Source organism: Phyllostomus hastatus, unplaced genomic scaffold (genome assembly GCF_019186645.2).
Source record: "Phyllostomus hastatus isolate PE091 unplaced genomic scaffold, TTU_PhHast_1.1 phas_contig_5, whole genome shotgun sequence".
Taxonomy (NCBI): Eukaryota; Metazoa; Chordata; class Mammalia; order Chiroptera; family Phyllostomidae; genus Phyllostomus; species Phyllostomus hastatus.
In genome coordinates this window covers 6,116,029-6,134,138 of record NW_025333897.1, presented here as the reverse complement: position 1 = coordinate 6,134,138, position 18,110 = coordinate 6,116,029, and the positions used below count along the sequence as shown (strand labels likewise).

General features: G+C 50.3%; 1 protein-coding gene across 3 annotated transcripts; it reads left to right on the top strand.

The window, feature by feature from the left end:
* Positions 1–5,113: 5,113 nt before the first annotated feature.
* Positions 5,114–18,060, top strand: ATP4A (ATPase H+/K+ transporting subunit alpha). 3 transcript variants are annotated; one of them, XM_045846704.1, is made up of 22 exons: positions 5,114–5,203; positions 5,296–5,436; positions 5,524–5,583; positions 6,017–6,220; positions 7,358–7,471; positions 7,712–7,964; positions 8,200–8,468; positions 9,090–9,288; positions 9,669–9,778; positions 9,858–9,992; positions 10,369–10,561; positions 11,290–11,465; positions 12,580–12,716; positions 12,803–12,953; positions 13,039–13,207; positions 13,299–13,453; positions 14,644–14,767; positions 15,241–15,386; positions 16,655–16,788; positions 17,181–17,282; positions 17,373–17,464; positions 17,646–18,060. In XM_045846704.1, exons 1-22 carry the CDS (start codon positions 5,192–5,194, stop codon positions 17,672–17,674), a joined length of 3,105 nt encoding a protein of 1,034 aa, XP_045702660.1. In that variant the 5' UTR covers positions 5,114–5,191; the 3' UTR covers positions 17,675–18,060. The 3 variants fall into 3 exon arrangements, with proteins under 3 accessions (XP_045702660.1, XP_045702662.1, XP_045702661.1); XM_045846706.1 differs by lacking the exon at positions 6,017–6,220; XM_045846705.1 differs by lacking the exon at positions 17,373–17,464.
* The last annotated feature ends 50 nt before the right edge of the window (positions 18,061–18,110 follow it).

Sequence of the window (18,110 nt, the reverse complement as noted above, 5' to 3'; positions counted from 1 at the left end):
AAGTCCTCCCCTCCCATTCACTGTAAGCAATTCGGGCTTGAGCAGGAAGATGAAATAGTCTTTGAGAAGGGAGTCCACCCTTCTCTCAGGCTGCCCAGCACCTGAATAAAACCTCTTTCCTTTTGCACCAGCACCTGACTCATATGTTTGGCTTTTGTTGTGGCAGGCAGTCTGTCCTCTGTTTTGTTTGGTTACACTATGGGGGGAAAGTGAAGAAGGTAATGGAGATAGAGAGGGCTGGTGGGAGACGGCAGGCTACAGTTAGTCAAGGAGGTCTAATTGGGAAGGCAACGTTTGCATAAAGACCTGGTGGAGGGAGAGAGGAAGCCATGAAGATATCTGGGAGAAGAACATTCCAAGGAGAGGAAACAGTAAATGAAAAGACCAGGAAGCTGTTTGCTGTGTTTGACATAGCAGGGAGCCAGTGTGGCTAGAGTGGAATGGGTCAGGTAGAGGTTGGAAAGTGTGGTCAGGGAGGCAACAAAGCATATCACTAAGGGCTTAGGCAACAATGTGGAGACTCTGCTTTTACCAGGAGTGAGGGACAGCTAGGTAGAGCTCTGAGCCTGAAGCGTCCTTACCTGATTCTGGGTTCCCAAGCTCCTTCTGTCTGCATGTGGGGAGCAGCAGACTGTGGGGATGGGGACCAGAGCAGAAGACCAAGGAGGAGGCAGCTATGAGATCCATGAGAGAGAAGATGGAGGTTGTATCAGAGTGAGAACAGAGGAAAAGGGAGAGGTGATTGCATTCTGGATATAATTTTAAGATCATAGATAAGAACAGCCTGGCAATTTTCTGAGGATGGTTGACCTTTCCATATCAGGACAAAAGTGGGAGAGTAGAACATAGAACACCAGCCTGCCAGCTTAGCCAGGCTGGGACCAGACCTCAACCTTACTTTGTTGACCTTCTTGCCTGCTCTTATGCCAGCTTAAAGAGGAGGGAGTAGGTCCCTGCCTGCCCAGGTCGTAATTTCAGTCTTCCCAAGGTCTGGGGGTGGGATGGGGGTCACATGCCCAGGAGGTGAAGGGCATTGCTAATTCCACTATCTTATCAGAGAGACCAAACACATTGCAGAAGTCACGTCACAATGAGTTCTTTCACTCAGTAAATACTCCCTGAGGCCAACAGGGGCTGGCCCTGGGTTGGACAAGGCAGGGCACAGTGAGGACCTGGACATCCTGGATCCTGCCCTCATGGGTCCAGGGGGAAGATAAAATGTCACCAAACTGACAGCCAGAGTGGTCAGGAGTATGATGGAGTAATTATGGATCATAGTGGTCAGAGCTGAGATGGGGAAGTCTGGGTCCATGACAGTGCAGGGGAGTCCCTGACTCAGCCTGGTGTATGGTCCAAGAAGGTTTCCTGGAGTGGGGAACATCTGTATAAGAACAGAAAAGAGGAGGAGCAGCTGAACATGGGGAGGATGCAGGGTGAATGTTTCAGGCAGAGGACATGCATATGCCAAGGTCTTGATATGCTGCTTTTGACAAACAGAGGGCCTGGGGTGGGGAGGAGGTGCTTCGAGTCCTAAAACATGAAAGGGAACATGGCATCTGGCCTTGTAGGGCTGAATCCCTAAAGTGTGTTTTACATGATTCTGGGAGACTTGTTCAAATTCCCCTTAAAACCCACTCACTGTTCACTATTTAATAGTATGTCTTCTGCTCTTTCTCAGGAAAAAAGATTTTTTAAAATTGTTTGTTATTCTCAAAAGTCTCCAATGACCCATGTGCCAGGCTCAGAGAAACCTTTCAGTACAATGCTAAATGGATAATTACACTTGTGGCATTCTTGTGAGAAGCCTCTGCCTGTAGGTCATGTGAGGAGTTCCTTGTCAGCTTGAAATGGCATGGCACAGTCCACCTAGGGCTCCACTTCAGGGTGCCCCAAACGTGTTGGCACATTCCTGCTTTACCCAGACCCTGCCTGTGAGCAGCAGCCTGTGTCTAACCCCAGACACAGATTAGGATTTCTGGCACACACAATGAAAGAATAAATGCACAAGCAACCCCTACCCCAACCAAAGATGCAGAACTTGAGTAGCACCACAAGGCTGTGCAATCAAAGGGGCTGGTAAAAATGTTTAACCATTAACAGGGCTGGGCATCGACCAGTCAGAATGGACAAGGCCATGGAGCTGGAGCCTGGTTGGGCTGGGCCAGTGGCCCATTGAGGTGGTCAGGTACGGGAGGTCTAACGCTCAGGCAGTGGCTGCTTCCATCACTTTAATCATCAGTACAGCTGAGTGCCAGTGTGGCTGTGACAGTGTTTTCGATAGAAAATAGAGAGATCATAGAAAGCCCTCTGGTCATTCCCCAAGCCTCTTGATATCTCCAAATGTCCACCTTCTAGACTCAAAAATATGGTTTGTCCTGACAAGATACTCTGTGCATGCATCATGGTATGTTCTGGCCAAAAGTGCACAACCTCAATCTTATCATAAGGAGACACTGGCAAACCCTAACTGAGGGGAATTCTATATAATAACTGATACTCTTTCAAAATGTCAAGGTCAGAAAAGACTGAGAAGATGTCACAAATTGGAGAAGACTCAGGAGATGTGACAACTAAATGCAAAGTGTGATCCTGGATTGGCTCCTGGACCAAGAAAAGGATATGAGTGGGAAAACTGGGCAAATTCAAATAAATTCTCTAGATTAACTAATAATGTCATAGCAATGTTAATTTCTGAATTTAGTCATTGGACTATGGTTATGAAGACAGTGTCTTTATTTATAGGAGACACATGCCTGAGTATTTATGGATAAGCATCCTGTTCCCAATTTACTTTCAAATGATTCAGCCAAAACTTAAAAAGATATCTATCTATGTATCTATGTATCTATCTATCATCCATCTATCTAGTACAAATGTGGTGAAATCATTAAGTTTAGGTTAAGAGTAGGCCAGTGGTCACTTTACTATATCTATAACTTATAGGTTTGACATAGTTAAAATAAAAGGTTAGAAATTATTATAGAATTATAAAACTAAGAAATGAGAAAACAAAGGAGTCAGACACCAGAGAAGGACAGTCTTTGAGTTTTGACAAAGGTCTGCACAATATCACAGGTCAGCCATCTACTGCCAGTGATAGTGTCTCAGTCTCTGCATCTGTGACTAGGTCTTAAGTTTCCCTAATCTGTGCAGACATGACCCCATATCTGCCTCAGGCCCTGGACACTTTGGCAGGTAGTGGGCTGGTAGGCCAGGGTGGGAGGACTGGTGACAGTGAGGGGCACTTGAGGAATTCCCAGTGACTAAGACTTCCTCAGGGCCTGCCCAGTTCACCATATTTGTTGATGAACATTCCTAACCACTGGGTGAGATGGATAGTATTCAACATTCAGGGATGTTTGTGGAGGATCTGCTGTGAGCCTGGGGCACTGTTCTGGGTCACATATGAAGTGTGAGTAAAGAAGGGTGAGTGGCTGGAGCCTGATAGAATGTGCAATATACAAGTGAGAACTCTCTGAAGAGGTGACATTTGAGCTGAGATCTGGAGGTGAGAAACAGCCATGCAGGTATCTAAGGAAGTGTACCAGTCAGAAAAGCTGCAAGTGCAAAGGCCCTGGGGCAGGAATGACCATAGTCTGTACAAAGTGCAGCAAGGAGGCCAAATGCCAGTGGAACCATAGTAGAGATTGAGCCAGGAGAGGTGAGCTTGAGCCAGATCTTGCTGGAATGATTGTAGTGTTTGTTCTGAGAGAAAAGGGAAGCCGCTAGAAGGTTGTAAGCAGGGGAGTGACACAAGCTGTTTTACACGTGCAGCCCAGAGAAATGAAATCCCAGTAAGCTAGTGGACACATTGTGGCCCCACCTGCCTCTGGTTTGGGGTTTCCTGTAGCAGGCTTGGGATAATCAGCTGGGTAGGTGTGGGAAGGATCTGGGACTGCTTGACAGCTTTGACTTTCTCAGGTGACTTGCCCCAGAGGAGAAGGACATCACCAAGGCAATTATCTTATTGGATACACCCACACCTGCCCCTGGATACACGTCTACCCCTCAGGCCCAAACATGAGATATCAAGGACCCAGCATTCAACCAGTCCCACATTGCTGCCCACAGAGATTCCTGCCAGGAGGACTGGGATGAGGTCCCCAGTCCTCAAACCTGGCACCATACACCAAGTACCAAGATCAATCCAGGACCCTGGGACACAAATTTTCCCACTTTGCACTTTGGTTTATCCATCTGGCAGGTTGGGGTGGAGACAGCAGAATGACTGAGAGCTGTGATGGCTACAGCTGGGTGTGTAGAGTAACTCTAGGAATCTTCCTCGAATTTCTTGGAGCCTGAGTTTCCCCCTCTGCACAATGGGAATGAGGGTGCTACCTTCACAGGGGTTTGTTGCAAGGATCCATGAGATTACATATATGCAGTATCTGGACATACTTGGCACTGCAACTGTGAGGTTTTGGGTTTTTTGTTGGTGATCCCTTATACAAACCAGGCTCCACGTCCAATGTGGGCTGGAATCCTGTCCCTGATACTTACTCGTCCCTGAACCTTAGGCAAAGTTCTTAGCCTCTCTGTGCCTCAGTTTCCTCATTTGTACAATGGAACATGGCTGTTATGAGAAACTAATGAAACATTTGCACAAAGCACAAGGAGCAGACCCAGTGCACAGTAACAACTCCATGAACAACAGCTGTTATAGCGACTGTTGGGAGCACCCTCCCCATCCAGGTGTGACAATATGGCTTAAAAATGGACACTCTGTAACCAACCTATCTGGTTTTGAGTTCTGATTCTTTTACATCTTATCTTGGAGTCAATGAACAAGGGATGTCACCCCTTTGTGCCTCACTCTCCCCATCTATAAGGCAGGGTAAGAATAGTACTCATCTCAGAGGGTTGTTGTGAGGTTAAATAAATTACCACATGAAAGTCCTCAGCACAGTGCCTGGCACATAATGGCACATACATTTGCTATTTTTCTTGTTACTATGGATATTCCCACTGGTTCCCTGATCTCAGTGGCAGGTGGTGATGGGGTCTGGGCTCATTGGGCAGCCCAATAAGGAATGCCTGAGCTGTCCAGGCCTAGAGGTTACCCCAAGGAGCCCTGTAATCAGCTGTAATCAGGCCAGTCCTGCCACACCTCCTCCTTCCCTGGGTATATCAGGGCTGGCTGGTCCAGACCCAGGATCTGTCTTGGCAAAGGAGGGTGACTGCACTGGGAACCATGGGGAAGGCAGTGAGTGGGGCCTGAGGCCAGGGGTCAGGGGCAGGGATTGGGGGCAGGGGTTCTGGTGGGATCTGATGCCTCGCCTCTTCCTCTGTTCCTAGGAGAATTACGAGTTGTACTCAGTAGAGCTGGGTCCTGGCCCTGGTGGAGACATGGCAGCCAAGCTGAGCAAGAAGAAGGCAGGCAGTGGAGGGGGCAAGAAAAAGGAGAAGCTGGAGAACATGAAGAAGGAGATGGAGATTGTAAGCATGGACCTGAAGGGCTGGGTTGGGGGCTGGAGTGGGGGCCAGTGAGAGGTGGACAGCGAATGTCCTGCCCTCACTACACAGAATGACCACCAGCTGTCAGTGGCAGAGCTGGAGCAGAAATACCAGACCAGTGCAACCAAGGTGAGCTGGGGGTAGAGGGAGGAGTGGGTACAGAGAAAGGGAAAGGTGGAAAGGAGAGAAAAAGGGAGAAAAAAGGGAAAATGCATTAGTGAGAAAGGGAGGGAGAGAGAGAGAGAGGAAAAAAACCAAGACAATCAGAGATAGAGAGAGAGGCAGAGACATGGGCAAGAAAAAGAAACAGGAGCATAGACAACAGGAAGACAGACAGAAAGAGGAGAGAGGAGAGAGACACAAAGAGTTACATAAAGGTTGGGAGGGGAAAGGAACAAGAACAGAGACAAAGACGCGGAATCAAATGAAGAGGTGCAAGGCAGATGAGGGGAACAGAGAGAGGGGAACAGGAAGGAGAGACAGAAGAGCCAGCCCCTGAAGAGTGTATAGGGGGAGGAAAGCCCTTAGTGGCCACGATCACCCCATCCCACCCTGTCCCCAGGGCCTGTCTGCCAGCTTGGCCACGGAGCTGCTGCTGCGGGATGGGCCTAATGCGCTGCGGCCACCAAAGGGTACCCCAGAGTACGTCAAGTTCGCAAGGCAGCTGGCAGGTGGTCTGCAATGCCTCATGTGGGTAGCTGCTGCCATATGTCTCATTGCCTTTGGCATCCAGGCCAGCGAGGGTGACCTCACCACTGATGACAATGTGAGTGGCAGATGCTGGGGTACAGACACTGAACGCAGGAACCCAGAGGACAGACAACTTGAAGCATGGAAGTCAGGACACCAGGGACATAGGGTGGGGATATAGAGACACAGAAATGCAGTTGGAAGACATGATCATGGAGGGGATGAAGGGCATTTGGATGTGGAACAGACCCAAGGTTACAGGAGTCACAGTGGAGAATGTGTCTCAGGTATGGAGGACATAGGCAGGGATACAAGGACAAAGAAATGCAATACTTAAGATAAGGGACTTGGGAAACAGAACATGGGACAGATCAAGGACAGAGGGCATAAGGGACATTGGGACTCAGACATGGGCCACAAGGGCGTAGGGACATAAAGGACACAAGACTAGGGACACAAGACTCAGGATACAGTACATGGAGAGACATAAGCCATTAAACATGGAAGCATAGAGACAGAGAGAATATCAAGATGCAGGACAAGAGGACATTAGATATATGACAGGGGTCAGAACAAGAGACATGGAGACTTAGGGACATGTAACACTGAATGTGACATAGGATGAAGACTCAGAAGTACATAGACTTGAAAGACACTAGACATAGGTACTTGGAATTTGGAATCTGAGACACTGTGGAGTTCACAGAATATGAAGTATAAGATCAGCAGCACACACTCAGAAATGGGGACATGAAGGCACAGTTACTATTGGGTATAGAGCACACAGAGGATGGCAGGCAGATTATAAAGACAGAAAATGAAGCATGAAGAGACAAATGGAAGTGGACATGTGGAATGCAAGACTTGAAGGACACAGGAAAAAGGAACACATACCACCAAGGTGTATAGTGACATTGGGCACAAATCATAGGATATGGGGACATGGGCAACCTAAGACTCAGGAGCCAGAGAATATGCTATACAGGAACACAAGACACTGACAATACAGGGCAGTTGAACATGAGATATGAAGAATATGAGGATAGGAGATGAAGGCCACAGGGAATAGTGCATGAGTCTTCCTAGTAGAGTGGGGAAATCCATGGTGGAAGTGGCCACAAGAACACCAGAGGACCAGGGAGCAGACAGGAGATCTTGTACAGGGAGCTTCCAGCTCTTATACATAAGCCAGTCCTCACTTCTCCTCCCCTAGCTATACCTAGCACTGGCCCTCATTGCTGTGGTTGTGGTCACCGGCTGCTTTGGTTACTATCAGGAATTTAAGAGCACCAACATCATTGCCAGCTTCAAGAATCTTGTGCCCCAGGTGGGTTCCCCCAGCCTCCAACCACTCCAGATTCCAGAGACTCCACATCAGCTCAGGCAGGCTCCTGGCTTCTGTGTGGCCCTCTCCCAACAGGCCCAGCTTGCTCTTTGTCCTTGGCCTCCATCTCTCCCCATAGATCCTTAATTCGTCCCCTTGTTCATCTTCCCACATCCCTATTTCACTCAGCAAATTCCACCCCCATCTGTTGCCCACTACAACTCAATTTCCCCTGTCTCATAGCAAGCAACTGTGATCCGAGATGGGGACAAGTTCCAGATCAATGCAGATCAGCTTGTGGTTGGTGACCTAGTGGAGATGAAAGGTGGCGATCGAGTGCCAGCTGATATCCGCATCCTTCAGGCCCAGGGCTGCAAGGTGGACAACTCCTCTCTGACTGGAGAGTCTGAGCCGCAGACCCGCTCCCCCGAATGTACACACGAGAGCCCACTGGAGACCCGCAACATCGCCTTCTTCTCCACTATGTGCCTCGAGGGTCTGTGAGGCCTTTGCCTACTTGCCCAGCTGACACTCCCCATCACTGCCTCCACTGCCCCTCTTTTGCTACATTCTGAGGCACACTGCCTCCCACTTCACATGACTGCCACCTCTTTAGGTCATATTACTTCTCTAGCTCCCATTATTGCTACCCTCTTCCTTCAGTTCACACTGCTGTGCACACCCCACTGCTGCCCTCTCAGTTCTGAGTCACCCTTTTGGCCCCACTGCAGGCACAGCACAGGGGCTGGTGGTGAACACAGGTGACCGCACCATCATTGGGCGCATTGCATCACTGGCATCTGGAGTAGAAAATGAGAAAACACCCATTGCTATCGAGATTGAACATTTTGTGGACATCATCGCAGGCCTGGCCATCCTCTTTGGTGCCACATTTTTTGTGGTGGCCATGTGCATTGGCTACACTTTCCTGCGGGCCATGGTCTTCTTCATGGCCATTGTGGTAGCTTATGTGCCTGAGGGTCTGCTGGCCACTGTCACGGTGAGTTGTGGAGGCAGAAGAGAGGTGTAGAGAGCTGACAGGGCTGTCCACCTGTCCATTCATCCAGGCTTCCCTCCACCCTCTCCCTGTGTGTCCCTCCATCCATTCACCTCTCATCCTCCCACCCACCTTATCATCCATCTTTCCCTCCCACCCCTCGTCTCTACCCCTATCCATTCACTCAGCAAACATCCACTGAGGCTACTGTGGGTCATGTCCTGTGCCACATGCTGAGAACTCAGAGACGGACAGGCAGGGTCCCTGACTAAAGGAGGCTGAAGCTTAAGGGTGTGGACTTCTGTCAACAGTCAGTTCAGAGGAGGCTGAGGGAATGTTTGTTTTCTCATTTTGATCATGTTGATAAGAGAATTTATAGAACCTCCGCTAAGGCAGCTTACAGAGGGGCCTGGCTATGTTTACCTGGGCAAATTGGGGAGGCATCCCAAGTAGCAAGTACAGGCTGGACAAAAGTGTGGAGACAAGAAGAAGCCTGGGTTTTGAAAAGAAATGTTGCATACTCAGTACTGTGGCTGGGGTGAAGGATCCTCAATGCTGAGAGAAGGGAAGTGGGGCTAGAAGCAAGGACAGGCCCCACACTGGCTTTCCTCACCCTTCCCCCAGGTCTGCCTGTCTCTGACAGCCAAGAGGCTGGCCAGCAAGAACTGTGTGGTCAAGAATCTGGAAGCAGTGGAGACACTGGGCTCCACGTCAGTGATCTGCTCTGACAAGACAGGCACCCTCACTCAGAACCGCATGACTGTGTCCCACCTGTGGTTTGACAATCACATCCACTCAGCTGACACCACAGAAGATCAGTCAGGTTTGGGAGTGGAAGGAGACGGGGCTCTGGCAGGCTCTGGTAGACCGTGGAGGCTTAGATGGGAGCCCTGAGGTTACTGAAAGGAATCTGGGGAGGGCTTTGGATTAATGGAGAGGAACTCCATCCAGATGGGTCCAGGTCCGTGAAGGGGCTTGGTATGGAGTCTCCTATGGAGTCTCCTATGGGGTTCCATACTGGGTCTGCAGAGAAGGCTCTGTCCCGGAGTATGAAGGAAGCGGTTGGGTCCCACACAGGTCTGGGGAGGGAATCTTGTTCGAAATGTACCGGGAGGACTCGGTTTTGATGTGGGAGTGCCCACACTTGGGTCTGGTGTGGCGTGTAGTCCCCTCGTGCACCCAGCCTGGACGTCTGTTCTTCAGGGCAGACGTTTGACCAGTCCTCGGAGACCTGGCGGGCACTGTGCCGAGTGCTCACCCTGTGCAACCGCGCTGCCTTCAAGTCTGGCCAGGACGCGGTTCCCGTGCCAAAGGTGAGAGCCCGGGGCTCTCGGGGTATACCAGGAGCCCGGAGCAGTCCGGCTCACACCTGACACCGGTCCCCATTACCAGCGCATCGTGATTGGGGACGCGTCAGAGACGGCGCTGCTAAAATTCTCGGAGCTGACGCTGGGCAACGCTATGGGCTACCGCGAGCGCTTCCCCAAAGTCTGCGAGATCCCCTTCAACTCAACCAACAAGTTCCAGGTCTGAGCCCGCCAGGGCCGGCACTGCCCAAGGCTCACTCCCATCCACAGCAAGCGTGGCCGACTGTGGGCCGCATTGTGGGCTGGCCTATGGCGGGGGTTCCTCCCTCCCACCTGTCTCCTGTCTCGCCCACAGCCCCTTAGTTTGCTCTCAGCTGTCAGGCCTTCCATGGCGGTAGGTCGCAATCCAAATGCCGCCAGCCTAACTCCGGTGCTAATTAAGTCCATTCCGCACACCCAGGCCCCTAACTACGTACAGCCCCGTCCCAAGCCTGGGCCTCTAGAGAGGACGTGACCACCTTACCCTCTCAAGGCTCTTCGGGGCAGCGCCACTGCGCTGTTAGCTTCGTCCCCTCCCTCCTCGGCCTCTTCCACAGCTGTCCATCCACACACTGGAGGACCCGCGGGACCCGCGGCACGTGCTGGTGATGAAGGGCGCCCCCGAGCGCGTGCTGGAGCGCTGTAGCTCCATCCTCATCAAGGGCCAGGAGCTGCCGCTGGACGAGCAATGGCGTGAGGCCTTCCAGACTGCATACCTCAGCCTGGGAGGCCTGGGCGAACGGGTGCTGGGTGAGACCCTCAAGGCAGGGTAGGGGATAAACGGGAATGTAAGGTGGAGCTGGAACAGGCTGAGGCCAATCTTCCCTGGACAGCCGTTACCCTGCCTTTTCCCACCCCTGGCTGACAGCTGGCCTGCCCCAGTCTACACACTCACCTTCGTTTTTCCATGTCTATCCTCTATTCCTATCTTGACCCAGCCTCTCCAGACCTGTCCTCACCTGGACCTTCCCTATCCTGATCTGAACTGACCCTGGTTTTCCCAGCTCATGCCCCAGTTGATGATGACCTGCGTTTGCTTTCACTTTCACCTTTTAGAGTTCTCCTCTCCACCCTTTGACCTTCCACAATCCCTGCCTCACCTTGAGACTTTCCCCAATCCTTGTCCTGACCTCTGACCTCCCTCAATTTTGTCCTGACTTCTTAAACCTCCCTAACCCCTGCCTCAACTCTGGCAGTCACAGACCTGTGGTCCAAGTCTGGAGTTTTCATTTTACTTGCTGTGTGACCACTGGCAAGAATTTCCCCCTCTCTAAGCCTCATCTGCAAGGTGAGGATATTAGTAGACTCATAGAGTGGATGTGAGGATGGATTCAGATAATGTGAATGAAGAATTCAGCACAGGGTCAGGCATCCATGGATGCTTAGTACAAGAGGCCTGATTATTTTGTTCACCACCTAGCCTTTCTAGCAAAGGTTCCACCCAAGGTTCCTCTTTGACTTCCCTGTTTTCTGATCAGGCTTCTGCCAGCTCTACCTGAGTGAGAAGGACTACCCACCTGGCTATGCCTTTGACGTGGAGGCCATGAACTTTCCAACTAGTGGCCTGTGCTTTGCGGGACTTGTATCCATGATAGACCCACCCCGGGCCACTGTCCCCGATGCTGTGCTCAAGTGCCGCACAGCAGGCATTCGGGTAAGTCACTTGGGAAAGGACCAGGTGGGGTAAGAACAGATGATGGGAGTATTTGGGGATGAGGAACCCTGTGATATCTGAAATTAGCTTGAACCAAAAATGGAATATGTTGGTTCATGAAACTAAAAAGTTCTGGGGAATGAAGCTTCAGCTATAGCTGGATCCAAGTGTTCATTGTCATTATGAATTTGCCCTTCTCCCTATGCCAGCTCTGCCTTTCTTTCTGCTGGCTTTATTCTCAAGTAGTCTCTTCATTTGGTAGATAGAGGTGACCAACCACCCCGCCTCAACCCCCAGCAGCTCCAACTTACCTGTTCAGGCATCCACAGAAAGAGTGCCTCTTTTGCAGTTGCACTAGATTGGATCACAAGTTCATCCCTGAACCAGTCACTGTGTTTGGGGGGTGGAATATCTTGTTTGTCCAGGTCTGGGTTTACCTGCCCAATCTTGGCCAGGGTCTCAACTTCAAGCTGAGGGGATGAGTGGCTCTCCAAAGACAAATCAAGGGTTGGGGAACCAATGCTAAGTAAGCATCGCCCAAATCTTTCCAATAGTCTGTAAGACCCTATAAGATCTGGGCAGTATTATCTTTCTGAGCTCATTACTCAGCCCTCTAGCTCTTATTTGCTCTTCTCCAGTCATGTTGTCCCACCTGCTGTTCCTCCAACAGTTCAGGCATGGTCACTCCTCTCTCATTTTGCATTGATTGTTCCCTCTGCCAGGAATACTCTTCCACCAGATATCCACGTGGCCAACTTTCACCTCTTTCAGGTGTCTGCTCAAATGTCACCTTCTTGACAAGATTTTCGCTGGATGCACTTAAAACTGAACCACTACTTTTTTTTTAAATCTAATGCTTGCAATCCCCTTTACCCAGTTTAATTTTTCCCCTCCTTCTAACATGCATGTCATTCATTTCTAATTTAAAACTTGTCTGCCTCCCACATCAGAATGTCACCTCCATGAGGACAGGGATTTTTTTTTGTCCCTGCTGTTTCTCAGCATATAGCCGGTGGTCACAATTGGTTGAATAAATGAATGCATGTATCACAAGGGAAGACAGGGAGATTGGGCTGATCTGAAGGGGTCAAGGATCTGCTTGCCCTCTGCACAGGTGATCATGGTGACAGGTGATCACCCCATCACAGCCAAGGCCATTGCAGCCAGTGTGGGCATCATCTCAGAAGGCAGTGAGACAGTTGAGGACATTGCTGCCCGGCTCCGTGTGCCTGTGGACCAGGTTAATCGGAAGTAAGGCCTCTTCAGCCCTCCCCATGGTTCTTTCCATACCCTCGCAGACCAAAGCCCCAATGGTGCCCTCTCATCTTCCTCTGCAGGGATGCCCGTGCCTGTGTGATCAATGGCATGCAGCTGAAGGACATGGACCCATCAGAGCTGGTTGAGGTGCTGCGCACCCACCCTGAGATGGTGTTTGCTCGCACCAGTCCCCAGCAGAAGCTAGTGATTGTGGAGAGCTGCCAGCGACTGGTGCGACCCTGATGATGAAGGTGGGCAGATGGGCTGGACTGGCCCTGGGATGGCCTTTCACTGACCACCTGCCCATTACCTGCAGGGTGCAATTGTGGCTGTGACAGGGGATGGTGTGAATGACTCCCCAGCTCTGAAGAAAGCAGACATTGGTGTGGCCATGGGCATTGCTGGCTCGGATGCTGCCAAAAATGCAGCCGACATGATCCTTCTGGATGACAACTTTGCCTCCATTGTGACGGGCGTAGAGCAGGGTCCGGGCTGAGTCAGAGATAGGGGCAGGCATTGTGGGCACAGGAGGAAGTGGGCTGTGAGGAGACTGAGGTGTCTGCTGTACTCCCATAGGCCGACTGATCTTTGACAACCTGAAGAAGTCCATCGCCTACACATTGACCAAGAACATCCCTGAACTGACACCGTATCTTATCTACATCACTGTCAGTGTGCCCTTGCCCCTTGGGTGCATCACCATCCTCTTCATAGAACTTTGCACTGACATTGTGAGTCTACAGCCCCAATGCACCCACCCATACATGCCCATAGATGTGTGCCCATAGACAGGATGGGCAGAAACCACCATGGACATTCTTGGACACAGATCAACACAAATAAGGTGTATATACAACAGCCAGACGTGGAGACACAGGCAGGCGGATAGATACAGGCAGAACTATGGACATGGACACAAAGGTAGACACTCAGGTAGGCATGGCCAAAACCCATGGACACACATGGACTCAGATACAAACACTCAGATAAATAAATCTATTAAAAGATACAGATGTCTGGCTAAACTTGGATCACAGATAGACATTGCTCAACAGGTATGGACAAAAAATACCATCAGATAGATCTTAAGGCAGACAGATGGGAAAGAGTCACAGATATAGCCACAGATGTAGCCAGGTGCTGGCCATGTTGACGTGTTTATTCAACAACTTACACAGTGCCTAGTCTGGGCCAGGAACACATTAATTTACTTAATTTTGTCATAATGACTCTATGACATGAGTTTTATTTATCACTCTCATCTTACTGATGAGCTCATTGAGGCATAGGTAGGTTGAGTACCTTGCCTCAGGTCACACAGCTAATAAGTGACACAGTGGGAATTTGAGGCCAGGCAGTCAGATGCCTGAGAGCCTGTGTTCTTGATCAGTACATTCTACTGCCACTCTGTAGTCACACATATATGGGGTGGAATTCAGAGGAGAATACAAAGACAGAATGGATACAGAGAAACAGAGATAGTGGCAGACATAGAGGAAGAAACAGAGAGACACAAAAGCAGAGACACAGTCACAGAGAAAAGAGACCAGGGACAAGGGCAAAGAAACAAAGGGAGAGAAAGAAGGGCCAAGACCAGAGTACCCCAGAGCAAAAATAGAGAGAGGAGAAGGAAGAGAAGGAAGAGGCAACAGCAAGGGAGGAGACAGAGATAGGGAGAGAACATGCAAGAGAGTAGATTAATACAGATGTTATGATGGAGATGGACACCAAGACAGACATGCCAATACTCTTGATTGGGGCCAGCTGGATCCAAGTTGTCCAGGAAGGTGTGGTCACTGCTGATCCTGTCTCCTAATCTCAGTTTTATCCCTCCCCACTAGCAATGGGGAAGAGAGCTCTAGAGAGTAGGGACAGGGGCCCAGGCGAACTCTTAACCCAGGTTCCTTCTGCTCTTGGCCAGTTCCCATCTGTGTCCCTGGCATATGAGAAGGCTGAGAGTGACATCATGCATCTGCGTCCACGGAACCCAAAGCGTGACCGATTGGTCAATGAACCCCTGGCTGCCTACTCCTACTTCCAGATTGGTGAGTGCCCATGGGGCTGGGAAGCCTGAGCTCTCCTGCAAAGCTGCTCACCTGCTTTGGGGTCTCTACCTGTGGCTCTGTCTTGTTCTGGATCTTGATCTCTGCATTTGATCCTGGGTCCCTGTCATTCTGAGTCCTTATCTGCACATAATGATCTCTATAGTCCCCTCCATCCCTTCTCCATCTCTGGCCCTGTTCTCTATGATCCTGACTCTGGGTTGTTGCATTCTTTTGTCATTTTTTGAGACCTCCAGATGTCTCTGTCACTCTCTGTACCCTGTCTCTTGTGTTCTTATCAATCTGTCTTGGGGTCCTTATCTCTGTGTCTCCACACCTGTCACTGCCTATGTTCCTGTCATTCTCATGTCACTGTTATGTCCCTGTCTCTGTGTGTATATTCCTGACTCTGTGTATGTTTTTTTTTGTGTCCCTGTCTCTCTGTGTTCCATCTCTTGTCTCCCTGCCTCTCTCAGGTGCCATCCAGTCATTTGCTGGCTTTACTGACTACTTCACAGCCATGGCCCAGGAGGGCTGGTTCCCACTGCTGTGTGTGGGGCTGCGGCCACAATGGGAGAACCACCACCTACAAGATCTGCAGGACAGCTATGGCCAGGAGTGGGTGAGTCCCATGACTCCCTCATTTGCAATGCCACCAGTCTAGTGTGTTTGGTACATGTGTGACTGAGCTCAGCTAGAGCATCCCAGACACCTAGATTCTGCCAGTTCTGGGGTAAAGGGCCTTTTTCTATTACTGTATTGAACTCCAAACTCCTGCTTCTGATGATCCCAAATGCAGATGGGTCCTCTCCCTGCCCTGACAGTAATATATCATCTCAGGTGTGAAACCAGGTCCCAATTCTGTTATTTTCCCTGCATCACTAACACAGAGTATACGACTATGCATTTGTGGCTGACTTTAATGAAGGTTTGGAGCAGAGAGAGGCCAGACCTGGTTGGTAGGTGTGTTTAGCTTGCCCTGTAGAGTTACAGATACCTTTAAACATTTATTGTTGTGATTATAAATGTAGACCTTGGAGCCAGACTCCCTTGGATTCATGGCATGCTATTGATCCTAACTGCTGTGTAACCCTGGACAAGTTCTTTTGCCTCACTGTGCCTGTTTTCTCACATCTAAAGTGGAGAGGACATTGATGTCTATAACTCATACCTCAGTGATGTTCAGTGTGGCCCCCAGACCAGCAGCATCAGCACCACATGGAAACTTATTTGAAATGCAAATTCTCAGTCACCACCCCATACCTCTGGGGTCAGAAACATTGCAGGTGGGGCCTGGAATCTGTATTTTAACCAGCCCTTCTGGGGTTCTGATGCACACTTTAGTTTGGGTGCCACTAATCTACCTCATTGGAGTATTAGATTAAATGAGATATGTGAAACACTTGTACCTGGAGTATAGAAAGTGTCCCCTACACAATTAGCTGATATTAAAAATAGTTATATTAAAGAAATGGACTTAATAGTGACTGCCATCTTCAGTGCTGTTCCCCATGTGCCCACCTGGCCTACTTCACTTATTTTTTGCCCTCTGCCTGGGTCCTGGAATCACTGGACTTTGCAAATCCTGCCTTAGGAGTCCAATTCATTTTTCCCAGATCCCTTTTGGGTGCACAGGAAATTCTACCTCCGTTCTTTCATTAGGAAAGCAATTGGCCTGACCTGTCATCTACACACTGACATCCTGGCTCTGCTCGACCAAGGTTTCTGGGCCTCACACTAGCAGATCCTGCACCTCTCCTTTCCCTGCACCCTAGGCTCTGATGCAGGGGAAGGAGCTTTTAAGGGTTCCTGGTCCCATGCCCTGAGTGCCTAGCTGGCTGCAGAGGCTCTCCATCTGGACTTAGGCTGCTTGTTTCTTCTGGCTCACAGACATTTGGGCAGCGCCTGTATCAGCAGTACACCTGCTATACAGTGTTCTTCATCAGCATCGAGATGTGCCAGATTGCCGATGTGCTCATTCGCAAGACACGCCGCCTCTCTGCCTTCCAGCAGGGATTCTTCAGGTGTCCAGCTGCCCCTTGAGCCCTGCCCTCAAGCCTTAGCCTCAACTTCCATCAGGTCCTGACCAGGGCTTACTGCAGCAAAACCAGCACTGAATATGCTGATGTGCCGGTGCCAGGTGCTAACATTCCTTATCATAGCTGGTCAGTATCTCCCACCGAGTGCCTCTCAACTGGCCCTTCCGTGTTTCATCAGCTAAAGGGGTGATGCTGACAAGACCAGCATCCCCTACTGCAGAGGTGCAGGCGACTCTGGTTTAAAAGTTTAGAACATCTTCCTGCTGCTAACGACATCTGGTCTCCTTTGACCCAGTACCTTATTTCTATCTGGCCCCAAATTCCTAATGGCTGTTTTTATCCTGAGCCCAGCCTGTCCCGCCCTGTCCCACCTGCAGGAACAAGATCCTGGTGATTGCCATCGTGTTTCAGGTCTGCATTGGCTGCTTCCTGTGCTACTGCCCTGGAATGCCCAACATCTTCAACTTCATGCCCATTCGGTAAGGGGTCACGAGGTGTGAGTAGAGGGATGGGCATGTGGAACATAGTCCTGAGAATAGCCTTCACCTTGCCATCTCCTGTGCCTTCAGATTCCAGTGGTGGTTGGTCCCCATGCCCTTTGGCCTCCTCATTTTTGTCTATGATGAGCTCCGGAAACTTGGAGTTCGCTGTTGTCCAGGGAGTGAGTGTGGAAACTGGGGACCTGGGGGTGGGTGAGTGCTGAAGTGTTTTCAGAGCAGCTGTCCTGACCTTTGATCTTCAACACTTGACCTCCAAATCAAACTGCCATAACCTCTGAGTCCTAGACCCTACACCCTGACCCTCATGCCCCCAGCACTGAGTCTTTGCTCTCTCTCTCCCAGGTTGGTGGGACCAGGAACTCTACTATTAGAGGGAGAGCTGCCTTAGTGTCATCCCTGCCTCATCACAGCCAGGTGGGGTCAAGACTCATGGGGCTGTCTGGACCAACATCTGAGCAATCAAGAGTCCTAGCCTGACCTGTGCCTACTCCTGTAGCCCATGGCACCCCAAACTTGGAGGGATCCTCCCTACTACCCTCCCCTATCCACAAGGGGCCCAACTCCCTGGAGAAGCAAACAGTCCTTAGGCCCAGTCCTCTAAGCTGGCCTGGGGAAGCCCCCACCTGAGGGGAGGGTATGGTGGGGAATAGGAGCTAGCAGCTTCTGAGAGGTAGGGTACCTGGGGGTTCTTCTTTAAAACACACTTGTGTCTGCATAATAGTAATAAACCAGCTCACAGTGACAGCTTTTTAATTCAGTGCGGCATCATCTTAAGTGGTTTTCATGAGTCCCTTTGGTCAATCCTTC

Coding starts and splice junctions, on each gene's coding strand:
- ATP4A (XM_045846704.1), top strand. Junction 8,469..9,089: donor GTCTGCTGGCCACTGTCACG/GTGAGTTGTGGA, acceptor CCCTTCCCCCAG/GTCTGCCTGTCTCTGACAGC. Junction 15,387..16,654: donor ACAGCTATGGCCAGGAGTGG/GTGAGTCCCATG, acceptor TCTGGCTCACAG/ACATTTGGGCAGCGCCTGTA.